Source organism: Monopterus albus, unplaced genomic scaffold (assembly GCF_001952655.1).
Source record: "Monopterus albus unplaced genomic scaffold, M_albus_1.0 scaffold207.1, whole genome shotgun sequence".
NCBI lineage: Eukaryota > Metazoa > Chordata > Actinopteri > Synbranchiformes > Synbranchidae > Monopterus > Monopterus albus.
In genome coordinates this window covers 5,097-27,334 of record NW_018128087.1, presented here as the reverse complement: position 1 = coordinate 27,334, position 22,238 = coordinate 5,097, and the positions used below count along the sequence as shown (strand labels likewise).

Here is a 22,238-nt window from a genome sequence, read left to right as displayed (position 1 = left end):
AATCAACATAATGAAATCATGAATGTGAAAAATGTGTTTGTCTTCAGGCATCCATATGTGCCCTGCAGTGGTCATACACAGGCCGACTTAACTTTGATCGAGGCTAGCTTGGATGTCAAAGGAAAGAACAGAGGAACAGGAAGGGCCTTCACTCCAAATCATCCAAGGCAGAGACAGATGAGGGGAGAGCAATGAACAAAGCTACAGACACTGGCAGGACATGAAAAACATGGAAGTGTTTGCAGCAGGTGAGTGTGTTGCTAGGACCGTGTGTGTGTATGGTTCTAGTTAGTATATCGTTATTATATCCAACTGAATGGTGGAGCATGGCCGAGAAACAAATGAAATTACCTGGGTTGGAAATGGTCTCTAGTACCAAAGTTCTCTACATAATGTGCTACTGAGGGATACTTATTGGGTTTGTCAGGATATACCTGGATCTATCTGACAACATAAAACCAGACTAAAATTGTTCATTTATATATATATATATATAAAAAATACAAATAATTACCTGCTCTCTTCATTAGATTTATATCACAGGTGTTATTAACAACAAGGTGAAACAATTTTTGAAAGATCCTGTTTTAAATATGCTAAATTAGTACAGGATTAACAAGTTACAAGTTACTTCTCTGTGTTGAATAAAGATGAACAATAAATGACAACTGGGTATTTTATTTTTAAGGTGAGAGTTCTCCAGTGCACTTGGGCAAAGCTTTTACTGAGCATGCCATCATGAGCAAAATCCGTTTAATCATCGACTCCTAATGTCAGTCAACAGGTACATTTATCAGTTAATTACCCAATTACACTGAAAGTAAGATTTATTTTCTGCATCATTAAACTCATATTCCTTGTATAATTTAATTGCAATACAAACATCTGTACTGTTGGATCTGATCTATATATACATCCGGCTTCTATTGCGTTGTATTTCATCTCTCGTTCTATGATTTCTATCTAGTGTCCCTAAAAATAAAGATGCATAGGTCTAATATTTGTTTGGCAGGTGAATGTGGCTGTCATGAACTTAACTGAGCACAATATCACTAACACACACCCACATTGACATCACCTCATTCGCAGCGACGGTACAATAGAGGGTATTAAGATGACATCACTGTATACAGAAGTCAGCGAGGTTCACTAAACTGAATGGTAAAAAAAGCAAACACTCAGCATCCGCCAGGTCCAGTCACACAGAAAAACAAACAAGGAAAACATGGCTAAAGTGGTACCGGACTGTTGTGCAATGACTGTGCAAACAGATCCAGAAAATAAATAAATAAAAAAAATCCAGAAATTTTTTCAGAAACATCCACAGAGGGCTGTACTGTATGAAGAGAGGCAACAATACACTCTGACTCCAGTTTAGTGAGGTAATTGGAATCCTGGTACTAAAACATTAACAAGTGGCTGCACATTATGCAAGTGAGAAATGGCATTCTCAGGTAAAATAATATCCCTCATTCTAAGTGGACTAGTCAGCGACTTTGTGCAGTTGGTGTTGGATTAGGTGCACACAAATAGACAGAATCGGTGTCATATCACAGGAAGGCTTTCAAAATTAGCTCCTTGCACCAATGTAGCACCCTTTATCTAGAGGCTAGAGTTTTGGCAGTGGATAAAAGGGACAAGGTGAATGCCTGTCCACACTTCTGTGTGTTTGCAGAATCAGAAAATTAAAGAGCCTGATCACAACCCTTGGGTCAAAGACCATCAAATGCATAAATTACATTATTTGTGAAGGATCTGATGAGGCCTACTGTATAAAACTGACCGAAGCCTGCTGAATCTTTTTCCTTAAACAAAAAACCACACACATTCATCACTACTGTTAGGATGGATTAATTAGTGTATTATAACTTCTATTTAGCTTAATGTGAATGTGTTCTTACCTGACCATCCTGCCCAACATGCACCTGGTGGATCTGGAGGTTTCCCTGAAATTGAGAAACGGGAAGTCACGGCATAATCTTGCCACCACACACAATGACTTAGAGGTTTGAACTAGTAAACATAAAGACACAAAAGATGCATCTCTCTGACTTCTCTGTGCTCCTATGCACCTTAACCTGCATGAACTACAGATCACTAAGACCTGCAATGTCACAAGGTGATTCCATTATTCCACCCCGAAATTTGGCGAAGGAGCATTTTTACATGCAAGTGGATGCAGTCTCCCTGTATTGTACATCAGCTATCAGTCATGCAGGCATGTGCCCATTGCAGTCTCATCAAGTAGCAAAGACCATCATACTGAAAAGTACTGAACATACACATTGAGAGCCACTGTACCAGAGTCAGATTCCTTGTGTGTCTAACACACCTGGCCAGTGAAGCTGATTCTGATATTTAGCCCATCTCAAGTCTCAGCTGTTTTCTCTTGTTAAATGCATTTCATGCATATATGCAGTGCCATCTGAGCTACCATATGGTCAGAGTGCAGAGTAATCTCTCAAACAGCTCATTTCCTTTTCGAGCACAGTGAAACCGATGTCTCTGATGAAAAGGGCCCATTCTTAATGAAAACATATTCTTTGAGTGGCAGTTGGGGGAAGTGGGATTTTGTTGCTAAGCTCCGAATTCCAAAAACACAAACAATATCACGGAAGAGGAAGGAGAAAGGAGAAAAAGTCTGGACTCAGCCACAAAGAGCAGGAAAAGCTTTAGAGCTTTTCTGCCTCCAATTCACTGTCTCTCTCACTCAATCGTGCATTTCTTCCTCCGAGTGTCCTTTAACCCAACTGAATAGGCAATGAGAAAAACAATTGGTCAAGGTGTCACCTGTTTTTCCACATAACATATAAACTACAGGATATGTGTGTGCACAGACTGGTGAAATGTCTCTTCAGCACTTGTTGTGGTTTGGCATTAGAGTCTGAGTTCAGCTGACAGGCCATCTCTGCATGATGTGTTTGGTGTGATACATGAGACATCCAGGCATTGTGTGGAAGTAGTGAAAAGTAAAAAAATAAAAAAATAAACCTATTGCATAAGGCCATACAAGCATTAAGGTGCATTCTGAAGAACATCTGCTTTTGCTAAAATCCACTAAAAGCTTACGTAAATGTTGTTGTCAGGTATTGCCCAAGTGCATTATGCTGCACTGGGATAGTTGGTCGACTGAGAAAACAGAAACATACAGGGTTCAAAAGGCACAAGGATGCTTAATGAATGCTGTATCTGACAGATGAAAAATAGCAGCTTGGCTGTTTGCTTTTCCATTTCTTTGCTTTAGAAGTAGACAGGTTTACAAACTACAATAAGAGTTGTGCAATCACAACTTTGGAAATCACTAGGAAATGTTTGTACCTAATAATCAGAATAATTCTCCTTCCAGCTGAAGGTGGTTAACCCTGATGTTCAGAAGAAATACTTGGCAAGCTTTCAACATTACACGGAGCCTCATCACAGGATAATTCTCACTGTATGCTGTCCGTCTATCGACACAACTGACACAATTGTTTTTAATAAATGGAAGATCCTGCTAACATTTATTTAAAAGCTTAAACTCCCCCATGTTCATAAATGTTGAATAATGATCAACAAAAAAAAAAAGATTAATGAAAAGACTTAATTCATTGCTATCACCATTAGGTTATAACCTTACACCATTCATTATCTAAATAAAAATAAATGTCTTTGTTTCAGAAAAGTGAACACATTAGAAATGGTCTTTTATCCAAGAGTGATCAAAGGTCAAATAATGAAATCTAGCCAGAAGTTGACCAAAGTACAAACCTGACTTCCAGCACAACATATGGACATTTTCAAACTAAAGTAAACATTTGCTTCTCAGCACATCACTTCTTCCTAGAGCACGGGTTCACGGTAACCATTTTTTCTGTTTGGAGACAAATCCTCCTGAGTGACTGAGAAACTTAATATACACCAGGAAGAATGACTCAAGAAAAGGAGTGGTTCGTTATGTCTCTTTTCTCATTCCCATTCCCACACAGCCACACACTTGCCTCACTGTCCTGTGTGATCTGCACCTCCTCTCCTTGTGGCACCTGGGCAATGTGCAACTGACCCTGTGGAATCTGAGAAACACAGATGAAGGGTGAGAGACAGCTAAAGCTAGAACAGTTACATGAATATGATCAATAAATCAAGAAACTGACAAATCATATTTTCCTTTAACCCAAGCACTATTTTCAACTACAGTTACATCGACAGATAACTGTCATACAACTACAAACTCTACTGTAGTTAGAACAGCCATCCTGCATAAAACTCCCTCCTTGTGTTTCTTCTCTGTTCAGGTGTGTAGAGAGATAGTAACAAGAAAAAGGAATTCTGTACAAAAAAGGCTGTAACTTTGGAGCCACCCACTTGATTTGTCCAGCTCTGACTGATGAAAGCTCTATTGGCCCCATATTGAATGAGGACTGTGGATTTTGTCCCTCATCACTTATGTTGAAATTACATTAGGAAAGGATTTCTGAACAGCCAGAATAAACAGGAGAAATGAGTCCAGCAAATAAAACCTGTTTCAGTGATTACATGGCAAGGCAAGTTTATTTATATAGCACATTTTCATATGCAATGGCAATTCAATGTGCTTAACGCAATGCATACAGATGGGTAAAACATTAAAATCCATAAGGTAGATAGAAAAAACATTAGAATGCAGACTGTGGATTGCCACTGTTCTCATTATATTTTGTACCCCTTTATTTCAGCCTTCCCAAGACAAACCTCAGAGTACTTCAACATCAGTATGGGTATGTAAGTATTCTTTCAAGACAAAAGACTCAAAAATTGCACAAACTGCACGCTGAGCTCTTGACAGTCCTTCTCTCCCACTTTCTATATGTCTACTTTCTCTAATTAATGCCTGTTCTTTGCTTTCTCAGACAAGCCATCTATTACCAGTATCTCCAAACCTATGGATCATGTAGCAGCCCACTAACAACAGAAATACTCAGTGCTCTAAATTATGAGGTGGCTGTGAAGCATTGTCACTAGTCTACATGGAGGGAGTGCACCAATGAGAGGAAGTGGAGCCTCACAGCAGAATGGAAATGACTTCTCCATTGTTCACACAGTATAATCAGACTGTGTTACAAGCACAAAAGTATTTTTTTGTTGGTTAACAGTGACTTTGCAACTCAGACACATGCACTTGTAGCACTGGGACAAGACAATCTTATTTAATTAAGCTTGGGAGCATCTGTCATTGGCTATCTGAATATATGAGTAAGCAAGATTGAACTAAGCTGCTTTCACGCAAATAATGACTGTGACTTCAATGGCAAACCCTGAACTAAGAACCAAGCACTTTAAATATTGATTTGATCAATTGTACACATACAATGTAACATCAAAGTCCTGCGATGTATAGGACCTTAAAAAAGTCATAATCTAATCAAATGACCAATCCCCGTCTTGTCCCATACTGTCAGGCACTTTAGGATGATTTTACAGCACAAGAAAGATGAGACATGAGTCATGTCCTCTTTGTCAGCCCACCCATAATGCTGTATGACATTTGTGCAGAATGCTGTATACATCACTGTGGTGGTTGGTGATCGGTCAACACCCACAAAAGAAAATTGTAAAATCAAATTATGAGAAAAAAGGAACTAACTGTAAGACACGCCTGATAAAAAAAGAGAGGACTCTCATACTTGGGTTGGATTGCTGCATATGGATCCAGAGGAAGACTGAGGTATGAAATGGCTGATACTAACCACCTGAACTTGTCCATCCTCGCCAATACGGTGGATCTGGACTTGCTGATTTGCCAGGGTGTAGTGCAAAGTCTGCGGGGTGGCAGTCTCAATGTGGGCTGTTTCTTCTCCAATGCCTCCCTCTGGATAGGAGAACAAGCGGTATGGTCATTGATGTATTCATGTTCATACTGCAAGCAGGTCATGAGTACAGTGCTACTAATACCAGCACCATTACATCAGAAACAAGGAAGAGGTCTCTACACAGACAGACACACACACACACACACATCCAGACATGATCATTCTCCAGCCAGCCAGGCAAACACACTCATTGTCTAGCAGCCAAACACAAACTCCAGGACTCAGTCTAAACACCCACTATCACAACAGCAGTCTGAAACCCCTGCATGGCTGTGTCACATCACCAGCCGCAGTGCCACACCAACCCGAGACACTGTGTCAGCTGTCAAAGGCAGCACAGTGCTCAGTGACAGTGGAGGCTACGCCCCAGGCTACAAAGTGTGTGGAAAAAAATAAAATGAATAAAGCTTTAAATGTCATGAAACACACAGCAAAGGTCACATACTCCTCAAAGGTTCTGTTTTGTGTTATGCTGCTCTGAACAGTAAGGCTGTCTCCCATCTCCTCTTAATACAACTATGTACTGTATTATGTAAATAACCCTCAGTCCTTTCATTTGTCAGTCGGGGAACCAAGAGCCAGGTGGTTTGTGGAAACTATAGTTTTGGTCTGAGCTCTACTTGCTTCTTCCCTGGCAAATAATGGTTTTAAACACAGAAGAATTGCCTCCTTTGGGTCCATTAACATGTAATATGATTAAGGACAGAATGATTGTTTGGTGTGTGTCTTTGCATGTTTGTGCACGCGCCATCTGAACTAGTATTTTGGTTGTACACCCTGGGGTGTGTGTTGCCTGAAAAGGCAAGGATTGTCAATCCACCCCTAGTGTGTGCTCAGAGGATATTTGAATTTCCCCTGCAGCCTTACTTTCCCCTGGTCAGAGGTGAGAGGTGACGGCTCACAGGGAGGGAAGGACAGCAGGCATTGTGTGCAGATTACAACCATCTGCAGCAATGCACACTACATCTGCAGCTAAGTTAAGGTCTAAAAATAGCCATTTAATAACTGATGAAATAAGACCTGTCTGACGAATATTTGTATACAGTCATTTTCCTGCATGAGAAACAGAATAATGAAGACAGAACTGAAGGAGAAAAGGCCATTTTAAATCATCTGCCTTTTGGCACAAGGCAGCCAATCATGAGGTAAAGATGCAACTTATGTCATTTGCTAGTTAAGTGGTTATTCCAAAATTGACCAAGCACTAACAGTGTAATACTAAAGAAAAGCCTCTAGGTGAGCTAACCAGTAGCAGTTTATAGACATGATGACATTGATTCATAGGCAGCTATGACTGACAGAACTTAACTGAGAACTTGTATGCAGGAAGTAAACACTTCCACCCATTCCTTTCAAATTGGATGGGCACCAGTTCAAATTCACACCTGAAAATTCAGAGTTGAAAAAAAAAAATCTGAAATTCTTTTGCTGACAGCACAAAGGTAGTTTTGTAACTTGGAACAAACTGATGTCATGCTGCTTCACTGAAGCCAGCCAGCAGCAGATATCTCCTTTTTGAGTCTGAAGCATTCACTGTGCATCTTGTTTGACTGGAAAACAGCCACAGAAACTTTGCAATGTAATCAGCTGATAAAGAGAGTGGAGCCAGGTGGGTATATGTTTTCTCAGACAGCAGAGATAAATGTTAATACGCTCATTGCCTAAGCCTTTCATAAGAAAGTTGTCAGAAATCTCCAAAGTACTTTGATTTCTTAAATACAAAGAATTACAAGCATGAAAGACTGACTGTAATACGACTTCAACAAGCTGGAGTTGACCTCCGTCATATACTCTGAACAACCCCATTTCCAATAAAGTTGGGGTGCTGTTTAAAATGTAAATAAAACTTGAATGAAATGTTTTGAAATCCCCTTTTACCCCCAAACTCATTTGGTAAAAGCACAAAGATAAAATATTTAATGTTCAAGTTAATACACATATTTTGTTTTACATTCTGAATTTGAGGCCAGCAACGCAGTCCAAACAAGTTGGGATAATAGCACCAAAAGACTGGAAAAGTTGTGTAATGCTAAATCAATCCATCTCACAACTGCTTTGGTTAATTGGCAACAGGTCAGCATCATGACTGGGTATAAAAAGAGCATCGCAGAGGGGCGCCATCTTTCAGAAGTAAGGATGGGGTGAGGTTCCCCTCTCTGTGTAGCAAATACAATGTAAGAATAGTGTTTCTCAATGTAAAGTTGCAGAGCATCCACTAATTGAAGTTACACAGCAAAGGAAAAAAAAATCCAAAATAAACAAGATTTTTTGAATGCCACCACTGCCTTTTGAGATTTTCTTGGAAATCATGGACACCGCGTCCTCTGAGCCAAAGAGAAGAGGGACCACCCCGCTTGTTATCAGTGCACAGTTCAAAAGCCAGTCATCTGAGAACATCACTGCACACGGCGTAGGGAATTTGCACATCTGTGATGCCACCATTAAATGCTGAACAATAATATACTGTATACGTGTTCTGGAGCAACATATGTTTTCCAAAGTAAAGCAACTGGTCTGTGTTGTTAAAAGAAGAGGTGATGCAACACAGGGCTAAATGTGCCCCTGTCCCTGTTGTTTTGAAACATGTTACGGGCATCAAATTAAAAATGAGAATGTTTTTTTCCATAAAGAAAATTTCTCAGTTTCTACGTTTCATATGTTGTCTTTGTGCTATTTTCTATTTGATTTCGATTTTATCCTAAATAATTTGCAATTCATTGCACTTTGCTTTCATTTTCATTATACACACAGTATCCCAACTTTATTGGAAATGGGGTCATAGATTTACTAACTATATATTATTTCTAGGGGTGCACCGAACTTTCGGCCACCGAAAATTTTCAGCCGAAAAGGCCATTTTTATTTCGGGCCGGAATAAAAAAAACACGCCGAAAATGCCCCGCCCCGCCCATCCTCGCGCAGCACAGGTTAGGTTTCACTCACGCTGGAGCTGTTATATCACGCGTCTCCCCATCAACAACAAAGCATGTCAGCGGTATGGAAGCATTTTGAAGTTTCAGGTGAGGACACCAAAGTTTCAATATGAAACATTTGTTCTGGGACCATAGGTGAGAGTCAGAACGTGGGTTGATTCTGATTTTAAACTGCAAAATGTTTTGCTTCACGCACAGGAGTTTGCTGGGTCACACACTGCAGCAGTGATATCTGATGCTTTGTCTACAATGCTTGACACTTGGCACATTGAGAAGTCTAATTGTTTATTGTTAAAAATATTTTAAATTTTAGTTTTTCATTTCAGATTCATAAAATTCAAGTAATTTATATATATATATATACACACACACACACACACATACATACACAATTATAAAGTAAGCGTGTTTTAAAAGTTTGAAGATTTTAAAAGAAGCCATTTTCGGTTTCGTTTCGGTTTTCGGCCAAGTGCATCCTAAATTTTCGGTTTCGGCCCAGAATTTTCATTTCGGTGCATCACTAATTATTTCTTTATAGATTCACCACATCTTTTCTTTCTGACACAATTCCTTAGAATACAAACTGCTCAGTACACCAGTAAAATACAGAACAGGCAGCTTTCTCGATTTGAAAACAGTGTTTTGTTAAATCATGATTTTGATTTGAAAGCAATTAATCATTCAGCCCTGTGTTGCTATTATATTTTTTCTTGACTTATTTGTTCACAGCACTGTATCTACACTTCTGCACAAACAGGATCACATCCAAGACAGCACGTGCCATGGTTGCAACACAACAGCAGCACAAACAGATATGTTTTCCAGCCCCCTGTGTTTTACCTGTGGCTGAATTGCGAGGTGTGCGTTTGGAGAAGCTCTTGACAGCCAGACTCTGGCCACGCTGTTTGCGTCTCCAGGCGGTGCGACACTTCGAGTCAATGCTTTGCTTGATGCGATACCAATCTGACTCAGAGATGCCAAATTTGTGGAACAAATGACCTGTGGAAATATAGAGAAGTGACATCATCACAAACTATATGTGTAAGTAATCAAATACTTTGTTTGCTCATGAATGACTGATCACATCTCAAGTTGACCTGTCCCTAGACAATCTTCTTTTTAGTGTTTCAGTGTCCTTTTGGTTTAAAAATGCCTCTTCCTCTCTGTCAGTCAACTTTAAGCACTGTGCTCACCTCAACTTGACAGTAACATTAACAGAAACATAAGACACAGCACCCAGGATAATTCACAAGCAAGAATATCACAGACTGGCAAAGGCATATAAAAACTGCTTTTCTATGAATAATATATAATCTCAAGTTCTTCCACAAAAAAAGTTGAATAAACCTCTATAAAGGGCCTGAAAACCTGTCTTGGGAATTCCAAGATTCATGAATATTCATATATATATGCAAATGACCCAAGGCATTGCCACAGCCACTGCTTCCCCCCAGGTAGACCAGTGAAATCACTATGTATCATAGCGGGAGGGAATAATGGAGAAATTCAGCCTCATTCAGACCCACATCTCTCAGAATGTTAAGTATGGTTATATTACATATATTCTAATATATAAACAAATATTCTGTTTTGTTTATTTACCTGTAGCTCTCTACTGGCATTCAGAGTGGACAGCAAACGAAACATTGTGTTTCCACACTGTCACATTGTTATTGACCAAAATATGCAAAAGTATTTACAGTCTAGCTGTGAGTTTGATAGTATGTCAGTATCTCTTAATTTTCTCAGTTGATCCAAATCTAATAACAGAGATTGTGTTATTAGCACAAAGCTAACTATTAGCACTTAGGGAGCCAATCCTGATTCTCCAACAATGACACACATCTCATTTAATCTACCATTAAATAGAAAATAAATAAATGAAGGAAAGAAGCTCCAGGGTCTGGTTTATATCCAAAAACTGCACTCCAGCATATTTGATGTCACCAGTTAAGACTTTCACTCCCACTCCTGATCACTGAAAAGTTAGTTCTGGTTGTTTTGAGACCAGAGGATTCCAGTTTCTCACCACACTCCTGAAATCTGTAGATATTTGCATAGTGAACCATGACTGGCTTTCAGGCTTGCGGTATCACAGATTTTGTTTGCCTGTCCATGTTTGAAACTCGGATTTCAGGGAAGTAAACAGACATCCACCCCTTTAGCAGAGGAATGTAAAAACACCATGTAAGTGACAAACCCGCACAAGCACCAGTCAGTATACTGGACAGCAGATATTTATGGGAGATAAAAATAAATAAAAACACATTTTTGGATGGAGGAATCTTTGATGCCAACTTTATCACCCAGTAAAAAAGCAAAAGGCTACTGCTGCAAAATACATATAGACTAGACATAAATAAGCTGTCTGATTTGTCATCTGAAAAGGTGTTTTCAATAGGGGTATTTCATCTGTAACTGACATACACTTTTATGAAAAGTGAAAAAACCGCTGTCCTGACTGTTTAATTCTCATCCATACCCTTTGACAAGGAGTGTTGACACACGACAGTGAGTGTCCTTAATCCCTACCTCGGTCGGGATATATGCAGGTGAGCCTGGATGCATCATGCAGCTGAATTTTATGCCTGTCACCCTCTGTTTTATGTACTGTTTAAAGGGGGTGAGCTGCATGACAGCTCATTTCTACATAATTTTGCATTGCAGCAATGGCCTGAGGGTAGAGGGCACCTGATGGGTCCTGTACAGGCAAGCAGGGCAGGTTCTCCTTCATACTTTTTCCCATTTTAGACAGACATCACGAGTCTCCCAAAAAAACCCGGGCACTGCTGCCACTCTCTGAATACCTTTATGTCAGGCCAGAACTGCTTGTAACTATGCACAGCCTCACTGCTGAGAAGAAATACAAGCAACTAAGTATAAGAAAAACTTATGTCCATAGAGGATATTTACTAAAACTACTTGCAGGTTGCACAAGCTTAACTCTGCAAGAAGGCTACAGCTAGCACAGCAAAATATATAAACATATTATATAGCCATAAGACTTAATAAATATCCATCTGTCTAGCATCATAACCATGACTATGCTTAATCAGGAATCAAAGCGTTCACTGAAGTGATGGTGACTCCATTAGGATCTTTTTACCAGACATGTGCCTTTCATTTAGAGTTGGGTATGTTATAAAACATGTTGTGCATTAATGTGTGGGTGCAACAATGAATGCATGCTGTTGTAACTTGCCTTGGGTCTTGCAGTCTATTTCTGTATTTAGCTCAATGCCGCTTTGTAGGAGAACAGGGATGAATCATGGGAAGGTCTCAGAGAGTTCATTTATTGCAGTAATAGGGATTGAAATCCCCAGCTGAGTGAAATGTATTAGTGTAATTTAAACTGTGCAAAAATCATGTAACAATCATGACAGGAACACTAGCTACTAGAAACTGCCTTGGCAGTTACTATACTAGGGGGTCATTTTGCCAATTAAGTCACAAAAAGGCAAGCTTAAACAGCTCAGAAACACTTGACCAGGAGTTGAGGGGTAAAACAACAAAATGTCCACTTCTTACTTTTATTTCGAAAGATATTTGTTTGGAAGCATCTTTTGTCTGTCAGGGCTGGCAGCTGGCATGTGTTTTTTTTTTTTTGTAAGATGGCTTATCATGGAAAACCACCAGGTCTTCCTTCACTTTGTCACAAACCTATCATAAAATGAAGCAGAGAATTCATACACTTGTCAAAACAGGCAGTTATGATGTCAGGACTCACAGCGGATGCCATAGATCATGAGCGGGTCCAGCTGCTTCTTGCCATGTTTGCCCTGCCCAGAGAGGTTTGACATAGCCTGGACCTCCCTATGGAACAGGTAGTCCAGTAGTGTCAGCGCCATTTTCTCTGCTGTGCGGCAGTTTGTACTGATATGAAGCATATCTGCTGGAGAGACTGGGCAACGCACTCGCATCTCTGGGTTGTTATCATCTCCCAACCAGGTGCCCTCTGGGTAATCATCTGGGGAACAAAGGAGGAAGAAACAGGTCTTTGAACACAAATAAACAGCAAATGTGTAGTCTGTTAATAACACTGAGATCTACCACGCCTTCCTTCACTGAAGGAAAGCAAAATATATCCACTCTAGAAAAATACTGAATCACAGATTGACAAATACTACACAGGTACTGTACACTCACTGAGGCCCGTCATGTAATACAATAGCACACCCATGTGGCAGTAAAGAAGAATTAGGTGAATAGTGAATATTAAATTATTTTTAAAGACATTAAAACATAAAATATGTGGTCTGGCAGTTGACTCACAGCGTATGTTAGCTGTTACGCCCACCACACAAACAAAGCATGAGCACACTGCTCTGGTCACCACATGGTACCGCCCTAGCTAATGCTGAAAAACAGATTTTTCATAGTAAGCCACAGCTAAAAATAAACAAATGATAATTTGCATTTGAAGATAACCAAGAGCTTCCCACATCCACTGAAAATAACCCAACTAACAACCACAGCAAATACAACAACTTCATTTAGGTTTAAACAATTAGAATTTAACTTGTCTTTCTCAGGCTTAGCTAGAACCATGAACGGTCATTTGGAGCATTTCTCAGCAGTCTGAGGCAGAACCACAGGACAAAGGGAAGCATCTTATTGTTGAAGTAACAGAATTGTTTCTTTTTACTCCCTGGAGAGATTTGGCCCAAAGGTCAGTAATCATTCACTCTCGTATACACAGGTTTAAAATCAGTGAGGTGGTCCTTGATTCAAGCTTGACTTCAGCATAGCCAATATGTTCATTTCTATACACTAACAACTAAAAGGAAACATGAGAAATAACACACAGATACTGTATGTACTGTATGTGTGTTTGGGTTTCTATAACAATAGCATTGAGCCATACCTTCTGAATTCAGTGTGATGAGCGTGATGTTTTGGCCATTTTGTGCATTGCTGGACTGGCCACCATTGGAAACAGAATCACTAGCCTCTGAGCCACTTTCCTGTTCTTCTTGACTCTCCTCAGGGCCAGGCACCTTTACCAGAATTGTGTTCTGTCGCCTCCTGGTCACTGTGCTGAAAAGCCACCCAGATATACTGTTTATACAGAATCACTAAGTCAAACATACATAAAAATCACAGCAGTGACCACCTAACAGTATTTCTGACTAGACTAGGCATACAGTGTCAATGTGAGTGACTCACTTGCTGAGTAGGTTCTCCAAGGGGGTGTCTTCTTGGGTAGTCCCCTTCGGGTGTTCCCTGCTCACTATCACATTTGTTTGTGGAACAACACTGAAGAAGAAGTTGAAAAGACACTGAGGTATGCATGCTTTATACAGTCTAAACTAAGTTTAAGTATCGTAGTTCTGGCACCAGTAAACACAATACAGCATTGAAAAATAATGGAAAGGACAGTTCCTCAGCATTATAAAATACTAAACCTACTTTGGTCTGACTGTTTTCATTAATCTCCACTCATGGACAGAATGTCTAATTAGTGTGCAAAATGTGTGGCAAGCAGCTGTAGCTTACCATCGCACTTTGTTCCAGGTTTGAGTGGCCCCCTGAGGCGAACCTGCAACCATGGGAACTTGGATGGGACTCTTGGCACAGGGCACCATGTTGTCAAGTTTGCGCCCAAGGGCTTTGCATGTCGCATCCAAAGCCTGTAACTTGGACTCAATGCCCTCCAGTCGATGTGTGATTGATGCAGTGAATGAAACCAGCAGGTTCTGGGAAGACAGAAAATAAGATCTTGTATGTGTAATGTATGTCCAAAATCCCCCATTTTTATTTTTATTCAGTAATTGAGCCCATTGTACAGAGCTTGTACCTTAATAAAAGATATGTCTTGGTTGCTGTTGTTCTCTTGACTGTTGCTTAATTTCCTCTTCTTCTTGTGAGGCCTTTCTTCATCGTCAGCATTGTCCAGCATGTCTGGCATAAATCAAATGCAGAGACTTGCTCAAAACAACACACTACAGTCTTCTTGGTAGATTTCACTAAGTTCATACTGAAGTTATGTCAAAGTAACCACTTAAAGTAAGTGAAAATTAAATCATCTATTACATTAAATTTGTAAAAATGTCAGAAATAATACCTGTACGGTCATCCTGGTTAAAATCCTCCACTGTTATTTGCACAATTTCATCCAACTCTTCAGACATTGCTTGCAACTGAAATAATATAAAACTGGTTAACTAAACAAGACAGCAAAATACTTTACCGACACTTGATATCTTCTAGTTGCATTACTGGAATTAACTGACTTCTTTTACAAATAAATGATCTCAAACTTCAAATACCACATATCAAGTTTTTCATTCAGAAATAAGTTACTTCTGACCTAGAAACCACCTGATCAAGAAAAAATAAGATCTATCAAACTCATAAGCATCACATTCATGTAAAAATGACCAATTTACCAAATTCACTAATACATCGCAAGGTGGTACAACTTCCTATAAAAAAAGTAACAGTCAAAGCCATGTATGAGTGGGTGCACAACAAATGATTAGCTAAAGATTTTTGAGGCCGATACTGAGTGTTATTTGAGAGTTTAAAAATGGTATATCAGCTTTTTTCCTACATAAACACCCAATGGAACAACTCACCATAAACAATATTGATTTAGTTGACTCCAATTTTTTTATTAATTTTTCAAGATACATATTAATCCAGACATTTTACTGTTTATAAATCAACTTGCAACCTCTAGTGGACAGGCTCTGTAATGGTGACACCGTTTCTAAATGTCTTTACAACTACTTTGTAATCCCTGTACTGCAATTACAGTTACTTGTCTAGCTGTAGTTTCAATGTGATTATCAGTGTCGGACTATTAGATACACTTGTCTTTTGATCAGTATAGCCCTCAGAGGCTGTGTAACAGCTCATAATTTATTCACATTAGGCACTTTTTACGCTTCAAGTCACTTTCCTTTATTTTACTCATATATACTGTATAGTGATTGTGTACTGAAAGCTGAGAGCAGCCTAAATATTGAAAACCACACAGCAGTGTGTTGTGTAGACCATGATGGAGGAGGATTTTGTTACACAGCTTGCATAAGGGTGTGAGAAACAGTTTAACTACAAATTATTTTTGGTATTGGTTATATTTGATGATCAGTTTCTTGGTGATAAGAAAGCCTTCCCAGTCATCCTTCTGAACCTGCATTCCACTTCAGAATCACCATAGACCTAAGAAGGCACCTTCTGAACTAAATATTATTACATAAACCATTGTGTGAACATACATAAATATTTTTTTGTCTTTCTGACTTATTACATAAACCATTGTGTGAACATATATAAATATTTTTTGTCTTTCTGACATGTATGTGTGTATGTTTAATACCATATATTAAACCTCAATGCAGTGTGTGATATTTCATTGGGCTGCTTTTTATTAGTAGCTTTGTTCATTTCACTTGCCTGAAAAACTGCATTTTGCAGTATTTTAGTCTTATCTGTTATTATAAAGGTATGACTGCCAAATGAATTGCATCTTTTTTGACATAACACTGCTGTTTTACTTTTCTCCATACAGTTTGTATCTATGCTATTCGGGAACTGCATGCAGCACTAATGCAGCAGTAAAACTGCTTTTCTGTCCCTTGCTGGTATTCCATTTGTCTGCACTTTGGATGATGTTACTATTTGTAAGATTGTAACATTTGGTTACAATCATGTATTCTTCATTACTGTGTGCTAATTGTACTGACATCTACAAATAAAGTGGAACATAAGCCGGAGCAGATATTTTCTGCGTAGAAAGTGTATGCTAATTTATTTTCTAATTGCTATGCATTTGAATCTATGAACGAGCTTTCCTCTGAATTAATTTACCTCTTTAGGCATGTAACACTGATATAAAAGAAGAGTGTACATTATAGCTTATAAATAAAAACAGAGGAGGTAGCATTCAAAGGACAGTGTAAAAATATCCACCCATGACTGAATTTTCATTAAGATTTCATTATGATAGATGCAAAGACAATCATCTAATGTACTCACCCTGACAAATGATTCATTTACATGTAAACAAGGAATGCACTGTAATCATTTATTGTCATGACCTGTTACAGTGGCCACAGAACTAAGATCAGGCACAAGAAGTGACAGTGAGGTGCGTTTGGACAGAAACGTATCCAGAGAAATATGCCAGCCATCTCTGGGATCACTTTATTTTGTTTTTCATAAATGGGCAAATTTCAATCCCATATAAATAAAAACGGATAATTTACTGATCAAAATAAAAAGCGTTAAAGAACAGCAGCGCTGAGAAATTAACTGCCTTGAACCTGCAAAAAAAGCATTAATATTGTATTTACAAAGTTAGATGAGAACTATTAGGTGGTGCTAGCACTGGCAGTAAGGAGAAAATGGGCAAAATGCAGCTTTTGTTTTGGCAAACCCCGCTTCTCTAGATTGCTACCCCCTAGGTTTCTACAACCTGAAAACATCACAGAACGCTGGTCAAGCCGCGCTATCCTAAAATTGTATTGGTATTCCATAGCTAACTAGCGTAAAAGCTAGCTAAGCAGCTAACGTTAAATGGGCGGAGGTCTCTTGGTGTGCTGTTAAAAGCAAAAGAAAAAAAAAAGAAAGAAACCTGTAAAAGTTGATGTTTTGCCTGATTAACCGCGCACTTGTGTAATTTCTATTCCTACTTACCATTATTTCTCACTGGCATGAGCTTACTAACCTGAGCAAAATAATTCATAGCAACTAGTTAGCTAGTGTTAGCTGACGCTACAAGACCAGATTCGCAAGCCTGCGTACTAAAGCTGAAGCAACGTAAAGCAGTCCCTAGCGTGGTGGTTAGCATGCTAGTTGGGCCTAAAGGCCGCCGAATTGTCATGAAAGAATCGTAAACTGCTGAAAGAAATAACTATTAAATATCACTTTTGATTAAACGTTTTTGTCCCGAATGCTGGCACACAGCACACTCACACACGAAGAAAGGGTTATATTACCGTGTGAACGATGAATTCTCGTGTTGTTTGTAGGGATTTCGATAACGGCGTCGTTCCTCGCGAGAGATGAACCCTTTCCTTCCTGTGTTTTTCTCATAGAGGGTTGTTCACTCACTACGGAGAGCTCAGTCACAGTTGAATGCAGTCAGCTAACGACCGTACTAAATTAGAAACGACACGCTAACACAAACAGCAGCGAGTTTAACATCAGCTACTGTAACGTTATTCTACATCTCAGTCCATTTTAACAGGAGGGGACTGTAATACTAAGATGGCTTTCGATATTTAGCTAATTGTTTCATATTAATCATGTAAATTGGCTTTGACGAAAATATCGTGCTGATTTGATTATCCGGACAGGATCGCTAAAAATGTTATATCAGTAAAAGAACAAATGTGTACTCTCCCTAAGTGGTTATTTTAATATACGTATTAAGATAGCCGTTAATTCTGAATGTGCCTTAGAAGACATCAATTTGTTACTGCCACTGCCCCAAATATTACTTTAATCCATAGGCTGTATATACATTACACACCCTATCATTACATGTTAGCAGATATAGTTGGCTAGCTGTTATCAGCTGTGACGAGTTTACGCAGCACTGTATATTGTAGAGGACAAATTTTTATGTTTGTCTGTCCAGTAGTTGGGTCACAAGAAAGATCACAAGTATTTGATAAAATATGTAGAGAAAAGTAACGAGCCAGCCAGGAGTCGAACCTAGAATCTTCTGATCCGTAGTCAGACGCGTTATCCATTGCGCCACTGGCCCATCACGCTATTGTTATATCCGTTACTCTATTAAAATATTTGTAAGGATATTGTAGGGATACGGGTGTAGGTGAGTTTACAGGAATAATCTTTCATTGTGGCTGTTAATGTTATAAACTATAGTAAATATAAATTCAGTATTAATTTAAAAGTCAAATCAATCAAATTATCCCGATCTGTGCTTTGGGAGATGTATAATATTAGCTGCAAAAAATGTAGGCTACCTTTAATTTGGTTAAAATGACAATAGGCTACAATAATCCATCCATTTTCCAAACGGGGTCACGGTGCTACAATAATCAGTAATATAATTCATCGTAGAAGCGCTTTGAATGTGCATCAGTGTAAGCGCTGTATAAGACCATTTTCACTTGGTTAAGAAGACAATAGCCTACTGGAGCCTAATTGTGCAAATCAGTAATATCATTCGTCGTAGAATATGGACAAACTAGTCCTATTTCACATTTTCAGGATTACTGAAACCCTTTAAAGGTAAATGACCTTGTAGCCAGTAGAACAGGTAAAACCGAGGGGGCGGGGCGCTGTCACATCATATCTTGCAGGTGGGCTAATATAGTCAGACGCGCTACGTCTAAGTTATAAAGGGAAAGCTTCAGAGGAGGCGAAATATTGGCTTTGAACAACCCGGAGTGTCGCCAAACAACATGAAGTTCTGTGCAAAGCCAGCCTTATTCCCGCAGCTGGCGTCTGTTTTATTTCTCTGTGTAGCTGCAGACCTACATGGTAAGCAGAGGAAAGCTCATTTCTTTTCACAATACGTCGAATGTACCTCTGAATCCGTTGTTTACTCCGTCTTAATCGAAGTTGCTTCGTTCCTTTACTGACGATCCATTGTGTGCAAAGGTCACAGTTACATTAGGTTATATCCAAAATCAGACTCAGAGTTTTGGTTGAGGAAATACCTTCTTCCGTGTGTTATACAGTTATCAGAACGGAGCGTTGCTTCGTTCTCTTAAAGTACTAACATTAGATGTTAAAACACAGCTTTGCGGTAGAGTCACTGGGGCAAGCAGTTTATTTCAGATACCCAGTGCCATTTTAGTCGGAAATAGTTTTAATAGACTCACAATATATTACAGACATTGTTTGCATTGCACAACTGCCCTGAGTGGAACAAAGTTGAATCGGGCTGTGGTTGTGCAATAGGATCAGCAAAGCCAGTTTGAATAGGTAAATGAGTGTTTAAATTGATCCACCAAAAGGGCACACACACGGGCCAGGCTACATGTAGTGCTGCTGTGGGTCGGGCGGTACCATGGTTCATTTCCTGTGTGACAGGTTGGCTGTTCTCTATCTATCTAATCTATCTATCTATCTAATCTATCTATCTATCATGGGTTGATGCATAAACATTTGATTGATAATCAATGTTTAATCAGGTGTTAAAGTAATTTTGTATTCAAAATATAGTGATCTATGTTTAAACTTCAATGCACAGACAGTTTTTGTGTAACAGTATGCAATTCTGATGGATTAGTTGGATGCGATGATGGGGTTCTTTGTATTTTGATCAGATGTGAGATTCTTGTATTTTTATTAGCCATTAGAATTATTTATTCTTGAGAAAAGAGAAGTTGATAATGTTGAATCACAGTGGGGTGGACGCCACGCCCAGTGTACTGAGCTTTGATGGTAAAAGATATGTAATAGCTATTGCAATGTGTGTGTTTCAAGTACATTTGATTATTCATTAAGTTTATAAAACTCTGCTCACAAATAGTGAAGGTTTTAATATGTTCTGATCCTAATTATTTTGTAGTAACATAACCAGATGCTGCATATTTGGAGGAATCACATATTTTGTATTTTATACTTAGATGCTTAGCTATACACATTAGTTTTCCCTGGGAACGTGAATGCATGACTTGGGAACTTAAATCGTGATTCTATGTTCTCATGTCTTGACAGCAACTGAAGTCCACACAAAGCTTGGCAGTCTGAGAGGGACGTATGTGAGTGTAAAGGGGAAGGAGGCTGGGGTCCATGCCTACCTGGGTGTCCCATTTGCCAAGCCTCCTGTAGGGCCTGCTCTGAGATTTGCTGCACCTCAACCTGTAGAGGGATGGGAAGGAGTGAAAGACGCCACTCAGCAGCCACCCATGTAAGACATCCTTGGGCTCCAGTTGTTACGCACCTTACCACATTAAAGGAATCATGTCCAGTACTTGTTAATAATATGTTCTCGTTTTCAGGTGCGTGCAAGATAGAGAGCAATTTTTGGATCTGATTGATACCCTCGGTATGACGTTGGCACATATTCCAGACATTTCAGAAGACTGTCTTTATCTCAACATTTACACTCCTACAAGCAGAGCTCATGATGCCAAGCTCCCAGTAAGACCCCTTTGCTGCAGGTTTGAGGTGATGCTGCTCAGTTACTAAGGTTCAGCACAGGAAAGGCTTGGACTTTGTTCCTGGACAAGATGGTTTGATTGCTTTTAAAGAATCTATAATGGAAATATAAAAGATGTTTATTTATTCAGAAATACCCAGTTCAGTTTCAGGATTTAGTCAGGTTAAAGTAGTGAGGTGAGCTCAGTTATACTAAAGTAAAAATGTCCTTTATGCTTTGTGGAAAATTGGTCTGTCTTGACCTTACCAGGTCATGGTGTGGATCCACGGTGGAGGGTTTACTATGGGATCAGCTTCAATGTATGATGGCTCCGCCCTGGCTGCTTACCAGGAGGTGGTTGTTGTTTTAATACAGTACCGGCTGGGGCTGCTGGGCTTTCTCAGGTAAAATGACTTGCTAAACACAGTTTGAATGACTATACTATGACCATGTTCTACTTTAAATCTTTCTGATCAGTACATGTGAAAAACTCAGTTGGGTCACCTTTACCAGCTGGTGTAAATGGAGCCTGGTAGAATATGACTGTATGTTCTATCCAGTACTGGAGATGAGCACATGTCAGGCAACTTTGGAATGCTGGACCAGGTAGAAGCTCTGAGGTGGATCCAGCAGCACATTCATAACTTTGGGGGAGACCCAGATTTAGTTACCATATTTGGGGAGTCTGCTGGTGGAGTGAGTGTGTCTCTCCTGGTAAGGATCAGCAACTATTACATTGTTATATCACTGCAAAGTCACTACTGTCCACAGAACCTTGACTATTTTCTGTTGCTTGAATCAACAGCTTCTGTCACCGTTGTCTGATGGACTCTTTCATCATGCCATTGCTGAGAGTGGCACTGCTGCAATGGATATACTATTTTCAAAGGAGCTTCTACCACTGATGCAGGTTAATTATTATTGTACTTATTTTGTGTTTAAATGTTTTTCAGTTCACAGTGCTGAGAATATCACAACACAAAATCTTTATTTTTCTAAATTGTTGACATGGATCCCTCATATCTGTCTTCAGGTGGTAGCAAATGCATCTGGCTGTGGCCTTGAAAGCACAGAGATGTTCACTAAGAAATACATACACAAGCTCACTTCAACCCTTGTATATATTACATAAAGGAGCCATACGAATTGTGCATATGATGTGGTACAGGGATCACACCAATGGAGCTTTCATACGGTCTACATTGTTAAAATGTTTTAATTTAGTGGGATATAAGACTGCTGTGTTTATGTATAAAGCCAGGAACAATTTATTACCTGGTGGAATTCAAAAAATATTTATTGAAAGGAAAGTATGAGTCTATGAAAGTTATGTCTAAAAATTTAAATACAGCTGTGTCTTCCTTAGTTTTTTGCTCCTCAAAACTAGACAGAAGGATTGAATCGGGAGGG

General features: G+C 39.2%; 2 protein-coding genes and 1 non-coding gene across 5 annotated transcripts in view; 1 reads left to right on the top strand and 2 right to left on the bottom strand.

The window, feature by feature from the left end:
* banp (BTG3 associated nuclear protein) overlaps nucleotides 1–17,931 on the bottom strand; it is a 33,532-nt gene extending 15,601 nt beyond the window's left edge. The window contains exons 1-11 of one of the 3 annotated variants that reach the window (XM_020618552.1): nucleotides 17,704–17,931; nucleotides 14,823–14,898; nucleotides 14,556–14,659; nucleotides 14,255–14,454; nucleotides 13,925–14,014; nucleotides 13,623–13,795; nucleotides 12,486–12,725; nucleotides 9,599–9,757; nucleotides 5,703–5,824; nucleotides 3,978–4,049; nucleotides 1,902–1,946 (exon numbers count right to left, since the gene is read on the bottom strand). In XM_020618552.1, the coding sequence (XP_020474208.1) occupies nucleotides 1,902–1,946; nucleotides 3,978–4,049; nucleotides 5,703–5,824; nucleotides 9,599–9,757; nucleotides 12,486–12,725; nucleotides 13,623–13,795; nucleotides 13,925–14,014; nucleotides 14,255–14,454; nucleotides 14,556–14,659; nucleotides 14,823–14,889 (1,272 nt within the window). In that variant the 5' untranslated portion in view covers nucleotides 14,890–14,898; nucleotides 17,704–17,931. The other 2 variants (XM_020618553.1, XM_020618551.1) reach the window with 2 other exon arrangements.
* Nucleotides 17,932–18,403: 472 nt separating this feature from the next.
* Nucleotides 18,404–18,476, bottom strand: trnar-acg (transfer RNA arginine (anticodon ACG)). The gene has a single exon. It is a non-coding gene; the product is annotated as a tRNA-Arg (tRNA).
* A 590-nt stretch (nucleotides 18,477–19,066) lies between these two features.
* Nucleotides 19,067–22,238, top strand: part of LOC109970753 (liver carboxylesterase 2-like) — a 7,454-nt gene continuing 4,282 nt past the window's right edge. The window contains exons 1-6 of the mRNA XM_020618529.1: nucleotides 19,067–19,219; nucleotides 20,405–20,597; nucleotides 20,689–20,830; nucleotides 21,099–21,232; nucleotides 21,389–21,542; nucleotides 21,634–21,738. Coding sequence (XP_020474185.1) covers nucleotides 19,141–19,219; nucleotides 20,405–20,597; nucleotides 20,689–20,830; nucleotides 21,099–21,232; nucleotides 21,389–21,542; nucleotides 21,634–21,738 — 807 coding nt within the window. The 5' untranslated portion in view covers nucleotides 19,067–19,140. The remainder of the gene's footprint in view (nucleotides 19,220–20,404; nucleotides 20,598–20,688; nucleotides 20,831–21,098; nucleotides 21,233–21,388; nucleotides 21,543–21,633; nucleotides 21,739–22,238) is intronic.